Source organism: Aphidius gifuensis, linkage group LG2 (assembly GCF_014905175.1).
Source record: "Aphidius gifuensis isolate YNYX2018 linkage group LG2, ASM1490517v1, whole genome shotgun sequence".
NCBI classification, from domain to species: Eukaryota; Metazoa; Arthropoda; class Insecta; order Hymenoptera; family Braconidae; genus Aphidius; species Aphidius gifuensis.
This window is the reverse complement of record NC_057789.1, coordinates 27,786,882-27,807,936: the sequence shown is the minus strand read 5'-3', so window position 1 is coordinate 27,807,936 and position 21,055 is coordinate 27,786,882. Positions and strand designations below refer to the sequence as shown.

General features: G+C 24.7%; 1 protein-coding gene across 1 annotated transcript; it reads left to right on the top strand.

Moving 5' to 3' along the window:
- Positions 1 to 8,007: 8,007 nt before the first annotated feature.
- On the top strand, positions 8,008 to 10,818 carry LOC122850025 (uncharacterized protein C15orf61 homolog). Its single transcript, XM_044148981.1, has 5 exons — positions 8,008 to 8,403; positions 8,679 to 8,755; positions 8,890 to 9,031; positions 9,396 to 9,639; positions 9,840 to 10,818. Exons 3-5 carry the CDS (start codon positions 8,945 to 8,947, stop codon positions 9,965 to 9,967), a joined length of 459 nt encoding a protein of 152 aa, XP_044004916.1. The 5' UTR covers positions 8,008 to 8,403; positions 8,679 to 8,755; positions 8,890 to 8,944; the 3' UTR covers positions 9,968 to 10,818.
- Positions 10,819 to 21,055: the final 10,237 nt, after the last annotated feature.

Below are 21,055 nucleotides of genomic sequence, written 5' to 3'. Positions count from 1 at the left end.
GTACGATTTGTCTAATGGGTCAGTGATATATATCCATTTGATAATATATGAAAAATACATGACATCGCGTTGTGTCATGACGTATGATATGTCATATGACAATGTCATGAATGAAATCTAATATATCCATTTGATATACGTTCGTATGACGTGACCCTGAATGAAAAGCCATGAAAGATACATGTTCTGTAAACACATTTCAATGGTTAATTACCAGTGCGTACATACATATATATATTAAAATGGAATTCAACATTGATGATCCATTTTACCAAGTACAAAACCATCAACTACTTTGTATTAAAAAATTAAAAAATTTATATATGAAAAAAAATGAGTGGTATATATAAAAAGAGTTTTAAAAAAGAATTCAAACAAATAACACGGTGTTTATCTTGAACTATTTATATACCTTAAGGGAGTGACAGAAGAGTTAAAAAAAAAAAATGCAGACCTTCGATTAATAAGAATTCATTGCAATATATACTGCGTGGTTCTAATTATTTTTTATCTTTGTTAATTTTACGGTTTAAAAATTGATGCTTCAACAAGATGCTTTTTATTTTTATATAGAATATTGAAGATAAAAAAATTAGCTGATACTAATTAGACAAAAAAAAAAAGGAATCAATTTGATTAAATAAAATAAGTGCAAGTGATTTTAATCGTAAATAATAATGCAATTTATTTTGTTGCACACTCGAGGGCAATATTTTTAAAAAACATTATTTAATATTTATATAATGTGTGTGTGTCTTTCAACTGTCTGGCACATGACAGTATAAAAAGGAAATTACATTGGGGTTAACTGATTTTCATGAAATGAAATGAAATATATAGAGCTTCTTCACGTCAAAACATCATATTAAAATGTTATTATTATTAAAGCTTTTTAATGTTTAATAAGATGATGAGTCGAGATACATACTTATCAAATTTTTAAAAATAAAACGAATAAAATATAAATATATAAGATTAAATTTAAAATAATTGAATTTTGTTTTTTTTTTTTTTTTTAAATTTCCATAGATATAAAATGCATTTTTTAAAATGACAAATAATAATTCTATAAATGGTGCAATATGCTAAAAAAAAAATGTGATTTGTAAGAAGAATAACTGAAATTTTTATTCTAATATTTTTATAGTCACTTTAGTGCATTGAGAATGGAAAATTATAATGCTATATTCAAAATGAAAGGTTATGATAGTAGTCGAAGATTCGTTTCACGAGTATAAACTGCAGCTTATATCAGAATAAAGAATCTTTTTATCATCTAGAAGTAGGTGGATGAATATGCCTGTTGCGTGTATAAGTATCTTCAATTTATTTTTTATTTTATTTTTTTTTAAATTCGGGGTAGCAAAGTTTGAATCTTCAAGATCAATCAGTGATATCTAACCTACTGTAAATATTATGGTCATAAGTTTTAAAATAACAGATATTTCATATTTTATAGAAAAAAAAAAAAATGAAGGATCATAGTGTACTATGAATCATTGAATCATGAAATTGCATTTAATCGAGTATTTAATCACTGAAAAATATTGGACCATTTCAAAATTTTATGCTTTTAAAAATTTGCTTTTGTGTTTATGAAAATTCTCCTTCTATTCGAAAACCCATCAGTAATTTTTTTTTTCAAATTTGTAGAGCAGATAGAGACTCTCAAAAAAATTTTTAAATAATGAAAAATCATAAAAAAATTTATATTGACCGGATATATCAGCTAAATTGTTTTACATCCGACTTGCATGTCACCAGCATCACTGTGCACATCCAGGATCTTGTCAGATCCGGTTGAAGAGACAAATGCCTAATATATATCGATAAAAATACCATTTCCTGTTATCAATTTGCATTGTAAAAAAAAAAAAAAAACAATTCATATTGACAGCACGAAAAAAGATGTAATTTTTACATGACAATGTTAAATTAATAAATTTTTTTTTTCATTATATAAAAGTAAAACAATAATTCTGATCTACAAAAAATTCTACTAAAACTTTAGCAATTAAAAAAAAAAAAAATAGCAATGAATAATAATGAGAACAAAAAAAAATAAAATACTCAAAACGATTTATTCAAGAAGATTTCCAAAGAAATTAAGTTCTTTGATAAACACGTCAGTTTCTCAACTTTAATTGCTATTTCTATATATTGCCTTGTATTTTTTTATTTTATATTTATTTTGTTTATGTAATTTGTTTTTTTCATTTTAATTGTTGCTCATTTCTCAGAAAAAGTAGAATGTTAATTGTAAACATCTATTGTTAATAAAAATTTTATCGAAGTAAACAACTATCGATATTCTTCTATATATACACCAAAGGTATAACATAAAAGTTGATTGCCCTTTGGTTCCTGTCATTCATATATAAACACAAACACACACACTTTTATATGACACACTCAAACATGTACAAGATTCAGGAAACTTTATATTTTTTTTCGTTCATTTTATACGATTATATTAAAAGTTGTTAGGTGGCAGTATAGAAAAGAGACATGAATACTTGTTTGTCCGGACATGTAAACCAGTTTTCAAGGTATAGACATGCTTGCAAGTGTTGTGCACGCAATTTGATATAGATGATGAAATAAAAACATTGGTGATAATAAAAAAATATAATGATAATAATAAAAAATTTATTATTGAGAGGGAAATGATGATGATGATCATATAGACAGATGTTGTTTGAATTTTGCCATTAATAAGAAAATTATTTTAATATTTTTTCTCACCTGACTATTTCTATTTTGGTCAAAGCCATAAAATTTTATTTTTAGTTTGATTAAAGTGTTTAGGCTGAGACAAACAATTACCTAAGAAAAAAAAATCTTTATTTAAAATTAATTAAATTTAATTAATAATAATTATATTTTTAAATAAAAATTATTTAATTCAGTCAACACGATGTATTATTTTACTTCTAATGGGCATCATAATAAACGCATAACACCTAACAAGCAAAGCACGATAAAGAAAAAAAAAAAAATTAAGTAGACAGTTAATGATCATGGTTATTCACATTGTTGTATTGCGTGTTCGAGTTTAATTCACTTGCACTCCTGTTGCATTATCCAACAGTGGCTAGAAAATTCTAATTTAGTTCCCACAATATCAAACAAATATCCGACACACAATATAGTGCATCATCAGTTAGATATTGTTACAACACACATATTGCAAACACGTGAATATTTAAAAAAAAATTATATTTCAAAGAAACGCTGTATTTTATTTTTCCATTGTGATTTTATTTTTATTAAAAATTATTTCCCGCACTCAATTTGATAATTAACACAGTCTATAAAATAATATTTAAAAAAAAACTTTCAATAGCTTTTTTTGTGTTTCATCATTTATAAATTATTTTATAAAATTTAACAGAATATGTAGGTTAATAAATCATCAATTTATGACTCCTCATTTATTCGTCAGAATTTCTTGTGGTAAGCCATTAAACAAAAAAAAAAAAATTTAGGTCATGTATTATTACAAGACAACTACAGGAAATAATAAGCCATATTTACTAAAGACTTAAATATTTATTTAATAATAATCTGAGTATATCTTAAACAAAAAACATTTTTTTTTTCCAAACAATGAAAAGGTTTTTTTACCAGTATATTCAGTTGTTTATTTTAAAAAATTTTTTTTCCCATCACATTGTGAATGATAAGAGAATAATTTATTGTCAATAAATATGAAAATGATGGTTAACCTTTAATGTTAAATTGAAACTATGTGAATTGTTAATAAATCGATGAATATATATGAAAACGGAAGCTATGTAGGTATGTATACATATATGAACAATACATTTATAAAAAATATATATATCGAATATGTATATAGACAATATAGTTTATAAAGTTTCCATTAGAGTGAATTGACTTTCAATAATAGAAGCACGTGACTTGAAACCACAGACGAATATAATGTTGAGAGTATTCTCGATATATATAGAGACATTATGGAATGACAGTATACTAAAAACGATTCCAATATGAATTTTTTTTTTTAATTTTTTTCATATGCCTTGTGGCAAACACGACAATCGTGTAATCGTACTTAAAACTTTTATATTATCATCATATAGAAACGCTAAAAGTACGCAGTAAAGAAAAGATGGGTAATTTTCGTAATTGGGCCATCTAGAAAATCACATTGCTAATTTTTTTTTATACATGTTTTTTTTTTTAAATTAAAACAAAAAAACCAGATCACGTATCAAATGTTAAGGCAAAAAAAAAAATTATATTCAAGCAAATTGATGGTTTTTTTTTTTTTTTTTAGATAATTTTATACATAAACTTGTATGTTTATTTTATTTGTAATAATCGTATTATTTATTATTGGTTATTTTTCTATATATTTATGTTGATTAAGATATTACGTAATTTATACAATTTCATGTTTGATATACATCTTTTAAAAAAGCATTAAATTGGAATCACGATTTTATTTATATATTTATATATATAAAAAATATTCATCAGGGTATTAAACTTGTTTTTTTTTTGTTTTTTAAAAAAGCAGCGTGAAAGCCAGTTTTTAGTTGAGAAAAAAAAATTAAAAGTGTATGATTGGTTGGTGTTCAAAGACGATGATAGCAGCTTTTATGATGTACAAACTGTATCAAATATAATAGTACTATATTCCGATTCAAAAAGATCACAGAAAAACTTTTAACCACAAAACTCTTTCATTTGCCACATCTTCTTTTAATGGTAAAAATAAAAACATTGTTCATTTCTTGATTGTGTGTGTGTGATTTTTTTATGAATTTTATAAATATTCATGACTATCACAGAATGTATTTATTAAACTTTTTTTATAAAATTCCTTTTTTGTGGTAAAGCAGTTGAGAAAAAAAAAAAATAAATAAATAATAAATTCGAGGTTTTTATACTGTTGAAGCAGTTATATTGTTGAATATGTGACCAAAACAAGCATCAATTGGAAATTGAATGGAAAAAAAATATAAAAACAGGGAGAGACGGTCGCGTGTTCAGGTGATACACGAAGATGTGATGAGGCTATGATTGTCTCAGTAAGATTTGAAAGAAAAAAAAATATGTATGCTCGTATTTCACCACCAGAACTTCTTCTTCTTCTTCTTCATCATGCAGCATCATCGTTTTGTTACTGATAAACACGTTTTTTTTTTTTTTTCAAACTGTATGAACTATTCATGGATCCATCCACTGTTTATATGATTCCATCAACCACATATGCCTCAAGGTAATATAATAGTGATCTTCACATTTGCATTAATAAATGTTGTGTGTGTGTGTGAGCTTGTGTGTGGCACGTTTATATATATTCAACATTTATAAATTGTAAGCATAGTGATGTTCCCTCTGGCTTTTGCGTCAAGGTTTTAAGTGTCTTCATATTTGCAATATGAAAATATTAAAGAAAATAAAAGTAAAGAAAAAAAAAAAAACAAATAGACAAGCTGATGAAACGCTCCATACATAAATTAATTATGTATTTTTAATTTGCAATTTTAAAGAATGAAAAATAAATCAACAATGCCGTTTATAATGAAATTAATTTCAGGTGACAAATTAATAAACAACAAATATTTCTTGTTGTTGGAGAAATTTAATATATCCGTATAAAAATTCTTGTATATATTCGAGTACTTGTTTGTTTCCTTATTTATTTATTTTTTTTAATTTCAATGGTAAAATAAATAGTGTTAAATTGTCATTAGTTCATACATTCTAAATTTTTTAAATTTAATTAAATTAAATATTAAAAGCCATAGAAATTAGAAATAATTTCAAATGTATTTTAATAAAAAGTTAAAAATTCCAATGTGACATTTTCACGATTATTGTATTTTCAATTTTAATTGGTTTTTTTATTTTGCATTATTAAATTTTTTATTTTTTATTTATGGCAAATAAAATGTATTTTTGATAAAATTTAAAAACCGATGGTGCATAACAATATACGTTATACATAGGTATAGGTAATTTATATACAATACAAAAATTAAATAAATATAAAAATTCTTGTTTATTACGAAATAACTGTCGATATGTTTGTTAGAAATACTGTGAGAAACTCGTACTTATGTCAATATGTTATTTTAAAAAATTAACTTGGATCAATGACAGGTGAGAGGGCGAGTGTATTTTATTCTTCATCTGTCTGTCAATCAATACATATTTTTTCCTACTTTAAGTATATGCAGTTTGTTATATTATATATTTAACCAATTTTTCAATGAATTGACCTGGAACGGTGGTGATTTTGCCTTTGGGAAAATAAATGTTCAAGAATCTACACAGTAAATTCAATGAGAATAATTGTATCTCGATCGTGGAAACGTAATACATAGTTCTGATAAATATTTTACCAAATAAGGAAAACTAACTGTTTTATATTGATTGTTAAATATCAAATGTGAATTGATCATCATATTGTTAGTTAATTTTTACTTTATTATTTCGAATTTAAATTTTTATTTATCTATCAATTGTGTGAAATAGTAGATTAATTTTTTTTTATTTTTCAAATTCTGCAAAAATTAATTTCAACCACACCTTGTACATAAATAAATAAAAAAAATTTCTAATAAAGATTTGTTTTTAAATTTTGAGAATACTTTTTTAAACTTTCATAATTATTTTTTTTATTTTCAAACTATATTTATTTTGTCAACTCTAAAATAATAATTGAAAAACGGAAATATAAAATAATAATTGTGAGGTTTAATAGTCCTATGTTGATAATAATTCATAAATATATATATGTCTCTGCATAACCAGACCAAATATATTATATAGGTGATATGCGTTCAATTTTTTATGGGAATAACCAGAGCGCAAAATGCATTTCTGGTGCACAGAATTGCCTTGCCGGGAAGTTACGATTTCATCGCATTTAACAAATATAGAAAAAATATAAATAAAAATTCCATTGTTATTACTATATGGGTTCGTGATTTTTTTTTTTTTTTTCTTTTTTAAAGAGGAAGTGCGTTGGAACTGGGTTATTCTGCAGAATAATTTTTCGTTGGTTATTTTTTTCATTATTGAAATCAGTTTTATAATCGGATTCTCTCGCGGTACTTTTGCTATAATATTATAAAAATATATAATATGGTGAAAATGGAAAAAATAATATTATCATGTTTTTTCAGTAAAAAGCAGCTATTTTTCTTGAGTTTTATTTCTCGGAATATATTATTTGCTTTAAACAATATGTAATAATGAACTCGTATATTTTATATAATATTAAAAGGAGAAAAATAATCATTGGTGCAGGTTGAGCCGTTATTTGATATATACGTGAATTCGACCATAAATACTTTGATAAATCCTTGAATAATATTAATTTTTCATGGTCTTGCATTTGTGTTCACTCAAGTATAAACTAAAATTCATGAGCATATCACAAATTTCCGCCTTAATGATAGATCATATATATATATTTTAATTGAATCACTACTATCTATCTATAATTGTTTATATATATATTTTCAACTTGTCAAACTTTTATTTAAAAAAAATATGTATTTTTAAAATACTAGTCTTATATCAATTATTTTTCCGAGCGTCTTTATGAGAAAGCATTTCTAATTAAATTAAGATTTATTCATTTTGGTAAAGCTTACCTTCTCTCACAGTGCAAGTATTATTAAATTATCAATGATGTATTGGCTACAGCCAGAATAAAGATGACTTACCTGTAACAAAAAAATAAAAACATAATTAATTTAATTTGATAAATTACGATAAAATGTATTAAAAATAATTTTAAAAATTATATAATTTCAATGAAAATAAATTAAAGTGTTAAATAATATAATCAAAAAGCCCGCCAAAGTCGATCGATAACTTGAGCCAAGTTAACTTGGTGTATAAAAAAAAATCATCACCAGCTACAGTCGCCACCAACGGAAAAAGATGGTTCAACAATCAACATGGCCACTACGTGACCTCATTCATCGCTCTTTGTAAATTTTTATATTCATGGACTAACTATGTTCATCTGTAAATTATTTACACATTATTGCATGGTGTAGTTTTCCACTCATATTAAAGAAAAATATACATAAATGAATAACGGTTACGAGCACGTGTAAATTGCTCATTTTACATCAAGGTGTTTACGTGAAAAACGAGTTAAAAAAATAAATAATAAAAAACAGGTAAACACCAAGACCTACGTAACAATAACAGCAGGCAATGTGTTGTGTGGTGATAATGTGATAAAGAAATGACACCACAACACGTAGTAAATTAAACAAGTGCCACAACAAGTCACGTGTCAAATAATTTTGGTTAACATACAAAATAACAAACACATGCGCAATGATATAAATTATCATATTGTGGCGGTAAATTTATTTAAATAAATTTAATTATAAATAATTTGTAAGTTCTGCTAATTTTTTAATTTTTAATATTTATATTTTCACCAGCAAAATGAAAGTTTAAAATAATTTAATCAAGGAAAAAAAAATAATAAAGTTACGTAAAATAATAATTTAGTTTTTAATTAAATTATAAATATAATATATTAATTAATCATAATTAGTATATCATCACAAAGCGAAAAATTTAATTTATAAAATTAAAAAACATTTATAAAAAATTGTTTTTGTTATTTTTTTTGTGGATAAAAGTTTTTTTTTTTTTTTTTTGCATAGCACCTAATGTGTATGCACGTGCAAAACAACCTTGACATTTAGTGGCACACGATCACTCTCTGGGTAATTTTAGAAAGGTAATATACACAATACAAAACGTATAACGGAACATCATGTTACCGCTGTAAATATTTTTTAATAGTCAAATTCAAAAAATAATTTTTTTTTTCCGTTCAAAATTATGACCTATAATATATTTTGAAATTTGCAGATAATTTATTTGACAGAAAATACAACACCTTGTTGAAATAAATAAATAAATTTAAATGAACAGCAGCCTAATAATAAAGCCAACTTTTCAAAGAATTTGGATGAGATGTCTCACCTCATTCAGAAAGCCATTGTCATCAGAGGTATATTTTTAAATTAAATAATTTTTTTTGCTTTTAAATAAATTTCTCATGATGTATTGCTGACCAACTGTATTTCTTTAACTATTTTTAAATTAAATTTAATCCGTTATTATTTAGCTACTCTGGTCAGTCTTACATAACCATGAGAATCATATTGATTAAAAATAAATAAAAATAAAACATCAGATAGAATGCAATGAGAATACGTTCTTTACAAAACAGTAGTCGTAAGAGAAATCAACATCATGATGTTGATCAAGTGCTTTCAAAGTTTCAATGCGGACAAAACCCTATTAACAAACAAATTTGTATTCTCTATATATATATCTATATATGTGTGTGGTTTGTTTGATGGTAAATATAGGTTCTAACAAGTTACTTGCGGCAGACCAAGGAACCACCATGGACATCCTATTTTGTCAAGTACAATGACGTAATAAATGATCAACGTGGTATGTCCCACTTCAACTGGCCAGTCGGTTCAAGTAATTATCATGTATTACGAACTGGTTGTTTTCCCTATATAAAATATCATTGTACAAAACGTATTGAAGAAGATCTTACAATGGATGACAAATTCTTCAAGGCTATCAAGATAATAAACCTTGGTATTTTGCATTATTTATATATATATTTTTTTAAATATATGTAATATTTAAAAAATGAAATTTTACATAATTAAATCATGTTGTATACTTTCGATAAACGATAAAAAAAAAATCATAATATTCATATTAAAATGTTATGAAATTTATTAACAAGATACAAAGTATATTGGAAAGTTAATAATTATTATTTTTTTCATTAGGTATTCCATGTTTACTTTATGGAATAGCAGCGACATTATTGATTAAACACCTGGAAATTGTCAATACACCCCGAGGCAATGTTACAATCTACTTTTTGCTTCCTGAGGACAAATCTTCTGTTACTTAGGTGAAGGATGAAAGTGTGTAGAGCTGTTATCCAAGGATAGCCATTAATGATGATGATGGTGATGAATAACCACGTATACTTTTTGATATTTTAAATTAACTTGCACATATAAGGGATTTTTTTCTAATTGACTCGATTCGCTATCATGGGTATGCTGTGTTTCGAATAATTGACTTAATTAGCAAGTGTTGAATTTGTTTTTAAAAATTTATATCAAACACATGTCTTGAATATTATCTTGAAATATATACCTACTTGGTTTTAAATTTTTTTTCCAATTTTTTTGTATTTATTATCAATGGGTTGTTTATTTTGTGCCGACAAGTGAATTGGGTCAATTGCTAATGCCATCGTTTATTTTGCCTAGGGACAAACTTGTCGAATATTTTTGATAAACAGTATTTGTGTTTACCTCCCGGTGGAATTCATATTGCTTTGCCTTGAACATTATAATGTTTATAAAATCTTTTTATAGCTTTAGTTTATCTTTAAATTTTCTGTAAACGCATTATAGTATTTTTTTTTTCATAAATTTATAATGCTTATGAGATTTTTGATGGCAATATTATCCTTATTTTATTGGTAAATAAAATTTTTAAGCTGTTTATTGATAAACTTTTGATATTTTTATACACATGTTTTGAAGCATGGTGATAAGTAACTATCAATTTTCAAAAAATATCAGGTCATGGATATTAGTTTGTCAGTAAAATTTGCAATTGTACAACGAGAAAAATTTTTCTCTTTGGATAATAAAAAAATCTGTTCTACAAAAGAAAAAGAATTCACCATTTGCTGGTTATTGTTTTTTTTTAAAAAACAAAACTCATAAAGATAAAAAAAAAAAAAAACTATGTTTTACAAATAAGAAATGAAAATTTAATTTAAATTCATGTCAAAATATTGTTGACAGATATCTGAACTTGCCAAACAAGTTGTTCAAATTAATAGAAAGTAATTGAAGTAATTATAAATATATATATCAATTTTTTTTTGTTTTGTACTATGCATAAAATTTTAAACACGTAATTAAATTATGCAAAATATATGTTAATTTTGTTGAATAAAAAAAATACAAAATCACTGATCTAGTTCAGTCAAGCATTTAATTATGTATCAACAAAACCAATTGACTATTTTTTATGATATTTAAATTCGATATTAAAATATCAATATTCATTTTTTTTTTTTTTCAATTTCATGTATGTATCAACTTGCGAAAATTTGTATTAATCAAGCAAAAAATCTTTCGTATTCAAATTAAATATTATAAAAATAATCAACACTTTTTCGATTACATACTTTCACAATTCTTCAAGTATATTTTTAAACTTTCCCTGCGTGGATGCTGTGTCATCGTCAAAATAATATACACACATACATCACTTGTTTTCTTTGAACCGCAATATTCCCATGAATAAAAAAATAAAATATTAAAATCCACCGCTTAATTCTCCAAGTGGCATCCAGAATTTTGGTGAAACTTTATTACAACTGGTTCTGTTAACAGCTTTCGCAATACAACATCACATAAAATTTCCGGTAATTTTAATTAATTTTTTTAATTAATTTTATATGAAGAAATAAATTGAATATACTTGACATACGTAATTGCAATTGACGATAATTATTATCAATATTTTATAATTCAAGAATTAAAAAAAAAAAAATTATAATAACAGATATTGTAAATAAAATCTATTATCATTATTATTTTTGAAGGGCATTGTCGTTGATAGCCGGTTGATATAATTAACTGCCATTACCAAATATGTACTTTTATGATATGGCATGAATTGATGACATGGATGATTTGTAAAATAAGAAAAAAAAAAATAATAACGATGAATATCAACGGAATGAAGGACGCTTGTTAGCGAAAGTATCCATGGATGCATCTTTTCAAATTGTCCTTTTTTTTTTTTTTTTCCTTTAAGCTCATCCTCACATACATTTGTTCATATCAGTTTTATAATTACAACAACATGCACAATCACGTTCTGTGTATGCGTATATATACTTGTTTGTCCGGATAAACTCGATGAGCATTAATTTTTCAATTGGTAATGGCCGTCGAGAAATATTTATACTTTTTGCAAAAAAGACATTATTTTGGCTCCATACAAATTGTAAAGACGCAATGTTATTAATTTTATTGAAAATTGATAATTATTTGCATTCACTGCGAACGAGGATAATACGATCTCCGCATAGGACTTTGAAATTGCAATTTTATTTATTTATTTTTTTTTCATTCAAATGCAACATGAAACAATTTTTTTGTTGACGTTTTTTCTGTGTGTGAATTAATAGTGCGAGATTATAAATGAAATAAAATGAATAATTACTTTAAATACATTTATCGTTCTTTAATTTTTTCAAGAAAAAAAATCTGGTTATTATTATTTTTTATTAATCAAACAAAGAAACTTGAAATAATATCTCAAGATAATTATAAAATTTATGATTAAAATTGCATGCCAAAGTTATACATGTATATAAACTTGATGAGTTTGTATACTTAATAATTTACTTCACCGGTGTTGTCATGAAGTGAATTAGCGAGTAATATTCAAGTTATATGAGTAGTCGTATATATTACTGTGTTTTGATGATGCAAATAATAGTGAATCGATTGAAATAATAATCAGTTGCTCAACAACAATATTTGTCGATGTGTAAGACAATTTAATTAAACAATTAATTTATTTATTATTTGCTCAGATTATATTATTAGATTTTTTAAATCATAAATGAAACAATGTTTGCGAGAAAAAAACGCATCAGTATAAATATTCTAAAACAATCTATTTTTCTATAAATAATACTGTTAAAAAAATATATAAATATAGATGAATAAAAACAAACAATTCAATAAAAGACGTCTCGTTATATTATCAAAAATTAAATCTTAAAAAATATGTATTGAATTAAAAATGTATCTTGGCCATGTAAATAAATATAAAATAAATTTGACATTTCGATTGTTATCTTTGAAATTAGAACTAGATGATATTTTTGTTCAAGTTAATCTCCCGTTGTGTTGACAAATGATTATCATTGAAACACAAACTGTGATGTAATTGATGAGAGCATGAAATTCTTCAAGGTGTGATCTACACCATAAACAATACGAGTATTTTATAATTGATAGTTCCTAGCTAAAATGATGTATCAATCATCTCACCTCCCCAAGTTATTTATAACGCGTGAATAGTTTCTTACAATCGAAATTATAATTACTCATTGTCTCATATTCGTTTAATATAAAAATTCAATTTAAAAAAAAAAAAAAACAAAATTGTATTGTATTGTTGAAAAATAAGTCAATTGTCATGGTTGGTTGAGTGAATTTACTTGAGTCAATAATAAAATAAACCTACAGAAATATGTTGAAAAAGCCTTGGGGACATTAAGTGACGGGTTTTATTTTTTTTGTTGTTGCTCAGGGCCACACTGTCCGCCCATTCAAACATATATTATTGTCAGACACTGATGAAATAATTAGGTGATCATGATAAACATAAATTCCAACGTTAAGGATTAATGCACTTAAAAAAAAAAAATAATTTCTATCCTTATCAATAGATAAATATAGATAAAATTTTCTTGTTTTTTATATTTTTTTTTATTTAAAAAAAAAGTAGTAAAGTACATGCACAAAAAAAAAGTAAAATAAAAATTCTGAATCTAAACTCTAAAGGTAGCGAGTGTATAGGTGTGGTCACGAAGTTGGATAACAATTTCTGAATTCAACAAGAAAAACTTTAATGTTAAATGTATAATAAATTGGAGATGTATGTGTTTATATGTAAAATCAAGCATCGAATTTTCTCTCTAATGGTCTCGTTATCGCGCTTCGAAAACCAACCGATCGTCGTTTGCGGAAATACCTGATCAGTTGTTAAATTCCATTCAACTACCAAGCTTAGCTTTAAGTATAAATAAATACCTTTAAAATCACCATACATATATACATTTATATTCGCATGTTAAATGATAAAAAATATCTGTTGTAAAAATAAAAAAAAAAAATAAAAAGAATTGACACAGTCTATTTTTAAGTTAAAAAAAAAAAAACTGTATATATATTTTAAATTAATTTGAGTGATTTTAAGTTTGTTGAAAGTACCCAGGTGTATTATCGAGGACATAATCAAATTTGATCACTGACTTTACATCTCCCTCTCTTTTTTTTTTCTCATACAAACAAGTGTACTCAATTTTTAACTGTATTTGACCTCGACTTTATTAATCGACATGAAAAAAAAAAATATGAATAAATAATAAAAATAAATATCAAACATATTTAAAATACAAAAAAAAATATTTTTTTTTAAATTGCTCTTGGCTGTATATTATTTTAATAATTATTATGATATTTTAAAATTAATTCTAGCTCAGAAGTACTGATGATTATCCTGTAGTTCATACAAGTGAATTGAAAATTCTAAATGAATGATGAATGTATAGGATATTTTAAGCACGAGCCAATGTTTCTCTTAATATTGCTTCATGGTGTTGTTGTTAGAGTATCTATCATCTGAGTTGATTTTATACCGGAAATGAAAATAACATTGCACCACTTGTACTCATGAATTCTTCAAATCATATCATATGGATATACCAATGAATTTCGACAGGTATATAAATTACAAATATTATCAAAATACTTAATATATATTTATAGAACTTTTTTTATTTCATAAATAGTTGTGATAATTTATTTATTGTATGTGTATATATATTTTGTAATATGCCTGAATGAAATAATATATATTAAATTTATATTCAATGATATTCGTTTAAATATGATAGTTGAGTAAATCATAATTGTGTCTTTCAATGGTGTCACGTCCACACACAAGCAGTGTGTCATTATTCAAAGTGACGACGAGAAATATATATATTTTATATATACAACTTGGATAAAAATAAAAATAGTTAGTTTTCACCTTCCGGCATTTTGCCACCCTGAAAGTGTGTGTTACACGAATATAACTATAATAAATTCACGTGTAAGAAATAATAGTAAAATATTATATGAGAAAAATTTTTATACAAATATAAATATGATGAATAGAAAAACAACACGTTCATGATGGGTAATTGTTAAATTGGAGAGTAAAAATAAAAAATAATAATAATAATCTAACAAAGATAAGTCTTGTTATATTATTTTTTTATTTGTTGTTTTTTTTTTTCTTTCATTTCAGGGTTATAATAATTTGATGGAAATATATATGCATACACAATTTACGGATGTGCATTTGGTATTCCGGAATTTATTTTATTTCATTCCATTCAGTACAATGATCTTTTACTTCAACTTCAGCAATGAGTATTTGATTGATCATTAGACTATGTAAATATATTTTTTCTAATTTTAATTTTCGCGGTAATTTAATTTAATTATGAATTTTTTTTCAGAAGTTGAATAATCATTGACAGTGTATATCCATAGACTGGTGAAAAAAATATTTTTGTATTTCTTGGAAAAATACAAAATATCAAATATTCAATCATCATGAGATAAAAAAAAAATTAAGTGTGATTGAGTATCCTCTAACGAGATATCCCGTCAATTCTTAAATACCACTTGCATATACTTGCATATATTTATTTTTTTTTAAATAGAATTATGAAGTCATTCTGTATAAACAAGCATATAAACGTATGCAAAACTACTCAAAGACAAGTTTTTAAATAATCAGTTAATTTAAAATCAAACGAAAAATTCAAAAAACACGATAAACTTGATGTTATATTGACTAAGTTGCCCTTGTTATTGGCAAATAAACTTGTGTATATCCATTAACGCAATGATGTCATCGTCATACTTGGATGGTTCTCATGATTTTTTATTTTTATCTTATCATAATTAATACATTGAAAGTTGTTATTCGATCCGAGTGTGGATCTTTCTCATAATCATCAACCATCTTATTTTATATACATCTCAAATTGATATTTAAAAAAAAAGCCAAAAAAGCAACAACAACAACGACGACTAAACAGTTGAACTTTTTTATTAACGCACCGCGTAATATGTATTTTTTTTTTTTTTTTGTTAGTTTCTTAACGAGATCCAAGAATCATATATACAAGAGTTGAAAATAAAAAATAAAAAAAAATATTTCAAGCATACAGTCATAAAATTCAAAGGTGCGATGACATCAAGTGCTTAAGAATATGCAGAAAAAAAATGTAGAAAAAAAAACATTAACACATACACCAACACCTGTAAAAATACTGTACATAAATATTCACCTGAGTGTCTATATACAGATTTTTCTCTCTAGAACATTGTGCAGATTTCATATATGCGTTCTGGTTCAATAATTTTATCGTCATCATTTCTATTCAACTATCTTCATTATAAATACACCTATAAATATAATCAACACAAACTCATCGTAAAATCTTAAACGCTCGACTTGCAAATAATTAATAAATAAATGCATACACGTGTGCATAAATAGCACATGTAAATTTAAAGAAAATAAAAAATTTAGTTCACGATGAATGTGTATAAAATAAAGGCATATTCAATATTCACATAAATTAATGTGTTTGATTTGACTACGCGTATATTTATGGGTTTTTCTACCACACCCTGAACTTGATATTTAAGACTTACATGTAAAAAATATTCTAGCTATTCCAGATCGCATGCTTGTAGTGAATATCAAGTAATGAATTTCTAATCTAGTCATTATGGTTTATTAAATATTAATTATGAATTCAGTAGTAGAATAATTATCAAAAAATATAGAATTATTATTAGTGTTGTGTGGATTTATTTTTAAAAAATTAATTTGCTAATCCCTGATAATTTTTTTAAAAAGAATAAAGATTCTTTAAATTAATTATAAAATTTTTTAAATTAAAAATAGGCTAAAAAATTTTCAATAAAGCTAAAATTCCAATGCAATATATAATTGATGCAGTTCAAAATCTCAAGTGTTATTTAAAAGAAAGAACCAGTTTTTATTTTGGATAAAATAATCCTAAAAACACCCAAACATCTTGTTCAATGTGTAAAAAAATATAAGTCTCTACCAAGGTAGGGTTTTTTTTTATTTTAAAAATTGTTAACGCATGACTTTGCTTGTTTTTTTGAATATTGTGCGTCATTGATGATCGATTATTTGATAGTTCTAAATCTTATTTGTATGCTGATGGGTATAGCCGATCGATGCCATGAATGTAACATGTGATAAAAAAGAAAAAGTGTTTGGAAGTATATCTGAATATACTTATATATATTTAGTATGACATCATTTCGTATTACTTATACAGCAAATTCTTAACACGTGTATTGAAATCACAAGTAAAATTATTTGTTTGTTAAATTTACATAAATCTTCTATAAAAAATATAAATAAAAAAAAAAAAGATTTAAATTTATATTATTATGTCATGCGAAAATAACCGAAACATGCTAAAATAGATGAAATTATTTTGTTGGTCAAGGTTGAGGTCTTGAGTAATATCTAGAATGCTTCATGCAACGTTACATCAGGAAACCCAACGACTGCAAAATTGCCAAATGTAATTTGATGCACATACCGCATTGTCAAAATATTAATTATAATTATTTAGTGCGTAAATTTTGATGAATTGAGATTTTCAAGGTTTTACTATTTGTCATTTATATAAATTCGATTAAATGTTAAATTACGCACGAGTTTAATTTAACCTATATAAAAATGCGAAAAATAAATAAATAAATAATAAAGTTATTTAACAATAACTGTAGATTTTCATTATAAATATATCATAAAAGTTATTTTTTTATGTTTTTATTATTATTCTACTAATTGTTGTTAAGAGAAGATTTGGTGTTCAAGTCATTTATCTTCTATCAAAATAATCATACAACAGAAGCCTACATCAACAACTTTCCTATTTAATTTTTTTTTTTATAAAACCCATCGTTTTTCTTATTTCTTTTTCATTTCATTCACAGGGTGTTATTATGATCACTTGAAAACACGCCTATTCGACTATAAGAAGCAGCGTCATACCCCCTGACTTGTCTTGCACCTGGCTATGCGACGTCAGGTATTGCCGCAAAGTTAAATCATTATATTTTTCAGAGGCGAACCAAGAATAAAATATATTAGATATAAAAAAAAAAGCGGCATTGAAAAAAAAAATTTAATAATTCTTAGAAAAGATTTGGGGGTTTCTTGTGTCGTCTAACAATGCCAGTGAGAATCCGGATGCCCATCAACAAAAAATATCGATGTAAAATGAAAAGAACAAGAATACTATTGTAAAAAAAAAAAAAAAAATTGAGACAGATTTTTTAAAGCTTGACTTTCACACAACAATTCACGATTAGTATATTTTATAAATTTTTATTTCCTTTTTTTTCCTTTCTCGATTTAAGTAAAAAAAAAAAAAAAAATGAATTTTATTATAACACATTCGGATTTAAATTTCCAGTTTCTTTGATATTTAAGATCCATAATTACTTGTTACTTTTATGTGGCTGAAAAATAAAAATATAATTCTCTAAGAAATATATTTAATTTTTTTTTTTTTTGTCTACATCTCGTTAGAGTGCCACAACAGGTTCGACGTTATATGCAAATATATAATTAATTTGATAAACGTGTACATATTGTGTGTGCGAATAGTCAGATACTCTTCGTGTCTCACTTGCACATACACATTTATTTATATATTTTATATTCACAAAAAGATATTACACACTGGTAATATAATGCAGGTAAATATATGGAACATCATTGGAACTTTGTTTTTATAAATATTCTGATCAGTAAATCTTGTTGGTGATTAAATTGAGGAAAAAAAAAAATAGAGTAAATAAAAAAAAATCTCAATAAACGTAAGAAAATATAAATTAATAAAAAAATAAAATTAGTGATTTAATTATTGTCAACATTTAGCTAATGTCACGTATCTGTGTTCAGTCACCGTCCATTAAATTAAAATATATAATTAAATATAAAAAAATAAATAAGTACAGCAATAAAAAAATAATTTTAAATATCTTGTTTATAGATATATCTATATCATATATTTTTTTTTTTAAATATATATTTAAGTATTAAATAAATATCTTTTATTTAAAATAATAAAATACAAGATGTGTTGAGTTAAATATCGTAAATGTTCAACCCGTATAAATAAGTTATCATTGTTATAATTGAATAATTATGTAGAAAATAGTTTAAACAATAATATATATATTTAAATGAAAAATATGTCGAGTATTATTTCGTCGTATAATATTTATGGATTGTATTTCTGACCCTGTCTATGGAATTTCACGATCCATTTCACTCTTGTTGGAAGATGCATCTGCATCGTTTGTTGCGTTACGCTTATCGGTGTGTAACGGGTTGAGGAAGAATAATCACATTTTTATTTTTATTCAAATAAAATATATATATCTGTTTTTTTTTTTTTTAAAAATGTTGTTTCACAGTATAGTGCTTACTGCTGATGTGCTTCCGAGTGTTGCAAATAAAGTGAGACTTAGCAATACGTGCGACACGCGAACTCGATTTCCGCGACAACGAAATACCAGAACCAAAGTTGTAATAAAAAAAAAAAAGGAAAAATAGAATTACTTTTATAAACGTTAGCTCTTTCAAAATAGGAATGGCTAAGGAAAACGTCGTGACCATGGCCTTTATACTGAATTCCTTTCTTGTTCTTTTGTACCGGAAAAAACCCTATCACGTTTTTCATGTAACCTATGTGTATCTGGTGTGTTTTGTATTGAAGTCAACAATATCCTGGATGTTATTTTTTTTTTTCTTTTTGAATGAAAAAATAAATGTGTCACATAAAATACAGGTGGTGATTCTCTTTAATTTATTTGATCTATTTTATTCTTTCAACAATTGGTTGAAAATTTTTGTGCTTTTTATACATGTCATATCCTAAATCGCAGGTATTTTTTTAAATCTCAAGTTTAAATACAAATAATCTAAATTTAAATTTTTATATTTTATTAAAAATCATTGTTTTGATATACCCAATTTTATAACAAAAAAAATATTCATTTATTTACAAATTAAACATTTGAAATATTTTAATTATTTAAAAATATTATTTCTAATATGAATATAATTTTAATATATTAACTGCTGCAATTTAAATTGAGTCGGTAATAATGAATAAATTTTAGTAGCTATTATAAAAACATTTCTAAAATATTTTCTGTTATTATTAACAATAAAAAAAAATATACTGTTCTTTTTATTATTCAAAATAAGAAAAAAAATATTTAAAAAACGTTTATCAAATATTAAAAAAGTATAAAAAATATATATTTAATGACAACTGTCAAGTGATAAATAAATCTTTTAAAATTATGAAAAATATATTACTCTAAAGATGCATTTAGTAATTTTCTTTTGAAACACATTGCATTAAGAATATACGAGAAAGCAATTTAGCGTATATGCATCTGTCAAGGGTATAGGCCACGTGAAAGTAGGATATACATGTTGAAGTCTTGCTTTGTAATATTCGATTTAATGAAATTTTTTCGTATCCATTTGCAAAGGCTAGCTATAGGCAGAACCGAGTCAGAGCTGTACATGTCTATATGAAAAGTGGATATATATACAGAGTGTATACAGAGTGGGTGTATTATAATTCTATTTATTTTCCTCACAAACATTCAGCGAAAAAAAAAAAAAATACAAAAAATAACTTTAATTTGTAGGAAATTCAATAGTCACTATAATTTTTTTTTGACATTACAAATTGTACAAAATGTAATGTCCTCGGTTATTCTATTTGTTATCAAATACAGCTATTGATCAAGTCAAATTTAACTGATAAAATCTAAAAAGAAAATAGCGTTAATTGGGACTAGCGAAGCATAACTCAATGTGTTCAAAAAATTGACATGAAATTTCAATTGAATTAGACGTCAACAATAAATTTTTATTTATGTATTTTTTTTCAATCTTAGAATAAATTTATTTGTCTATTTAAAAAATAACAAACAATATTTTACTTTATGTTTGTATTTATTATTTGATAATAAAATGCATTAATAATTTGAATAAAAAAAAAATTTTTAAATGAAATTCC

What these genes read in the sequence shown, in the direction of transcription:
- LOC122850025 (XM_044148981.1), top strand. Translation starts at nt 8,945, where the DNA reads ATGAACAGCAGCCTAATAATAAAGCCAACTTTTCAAAGAATTTGGATG. An exon ending in GAAAGCCATTGTCATCAGAG is followed by an intron (nt 9,032 to 9,395) that starts GTATATTTTTAA and finishes TGGTAAATATAG; the next exon opens with GTTCTAACAAGTTACTTGCG. An exon ending in TATCAAGATAATAAACCTTG is followed by an intron (nt 9,640 to 9,839) that starts GTATTTTGCATT and finishes TTTTTTCATTAG; the next exon opens with GTATTCCATGTTTACTTTAT.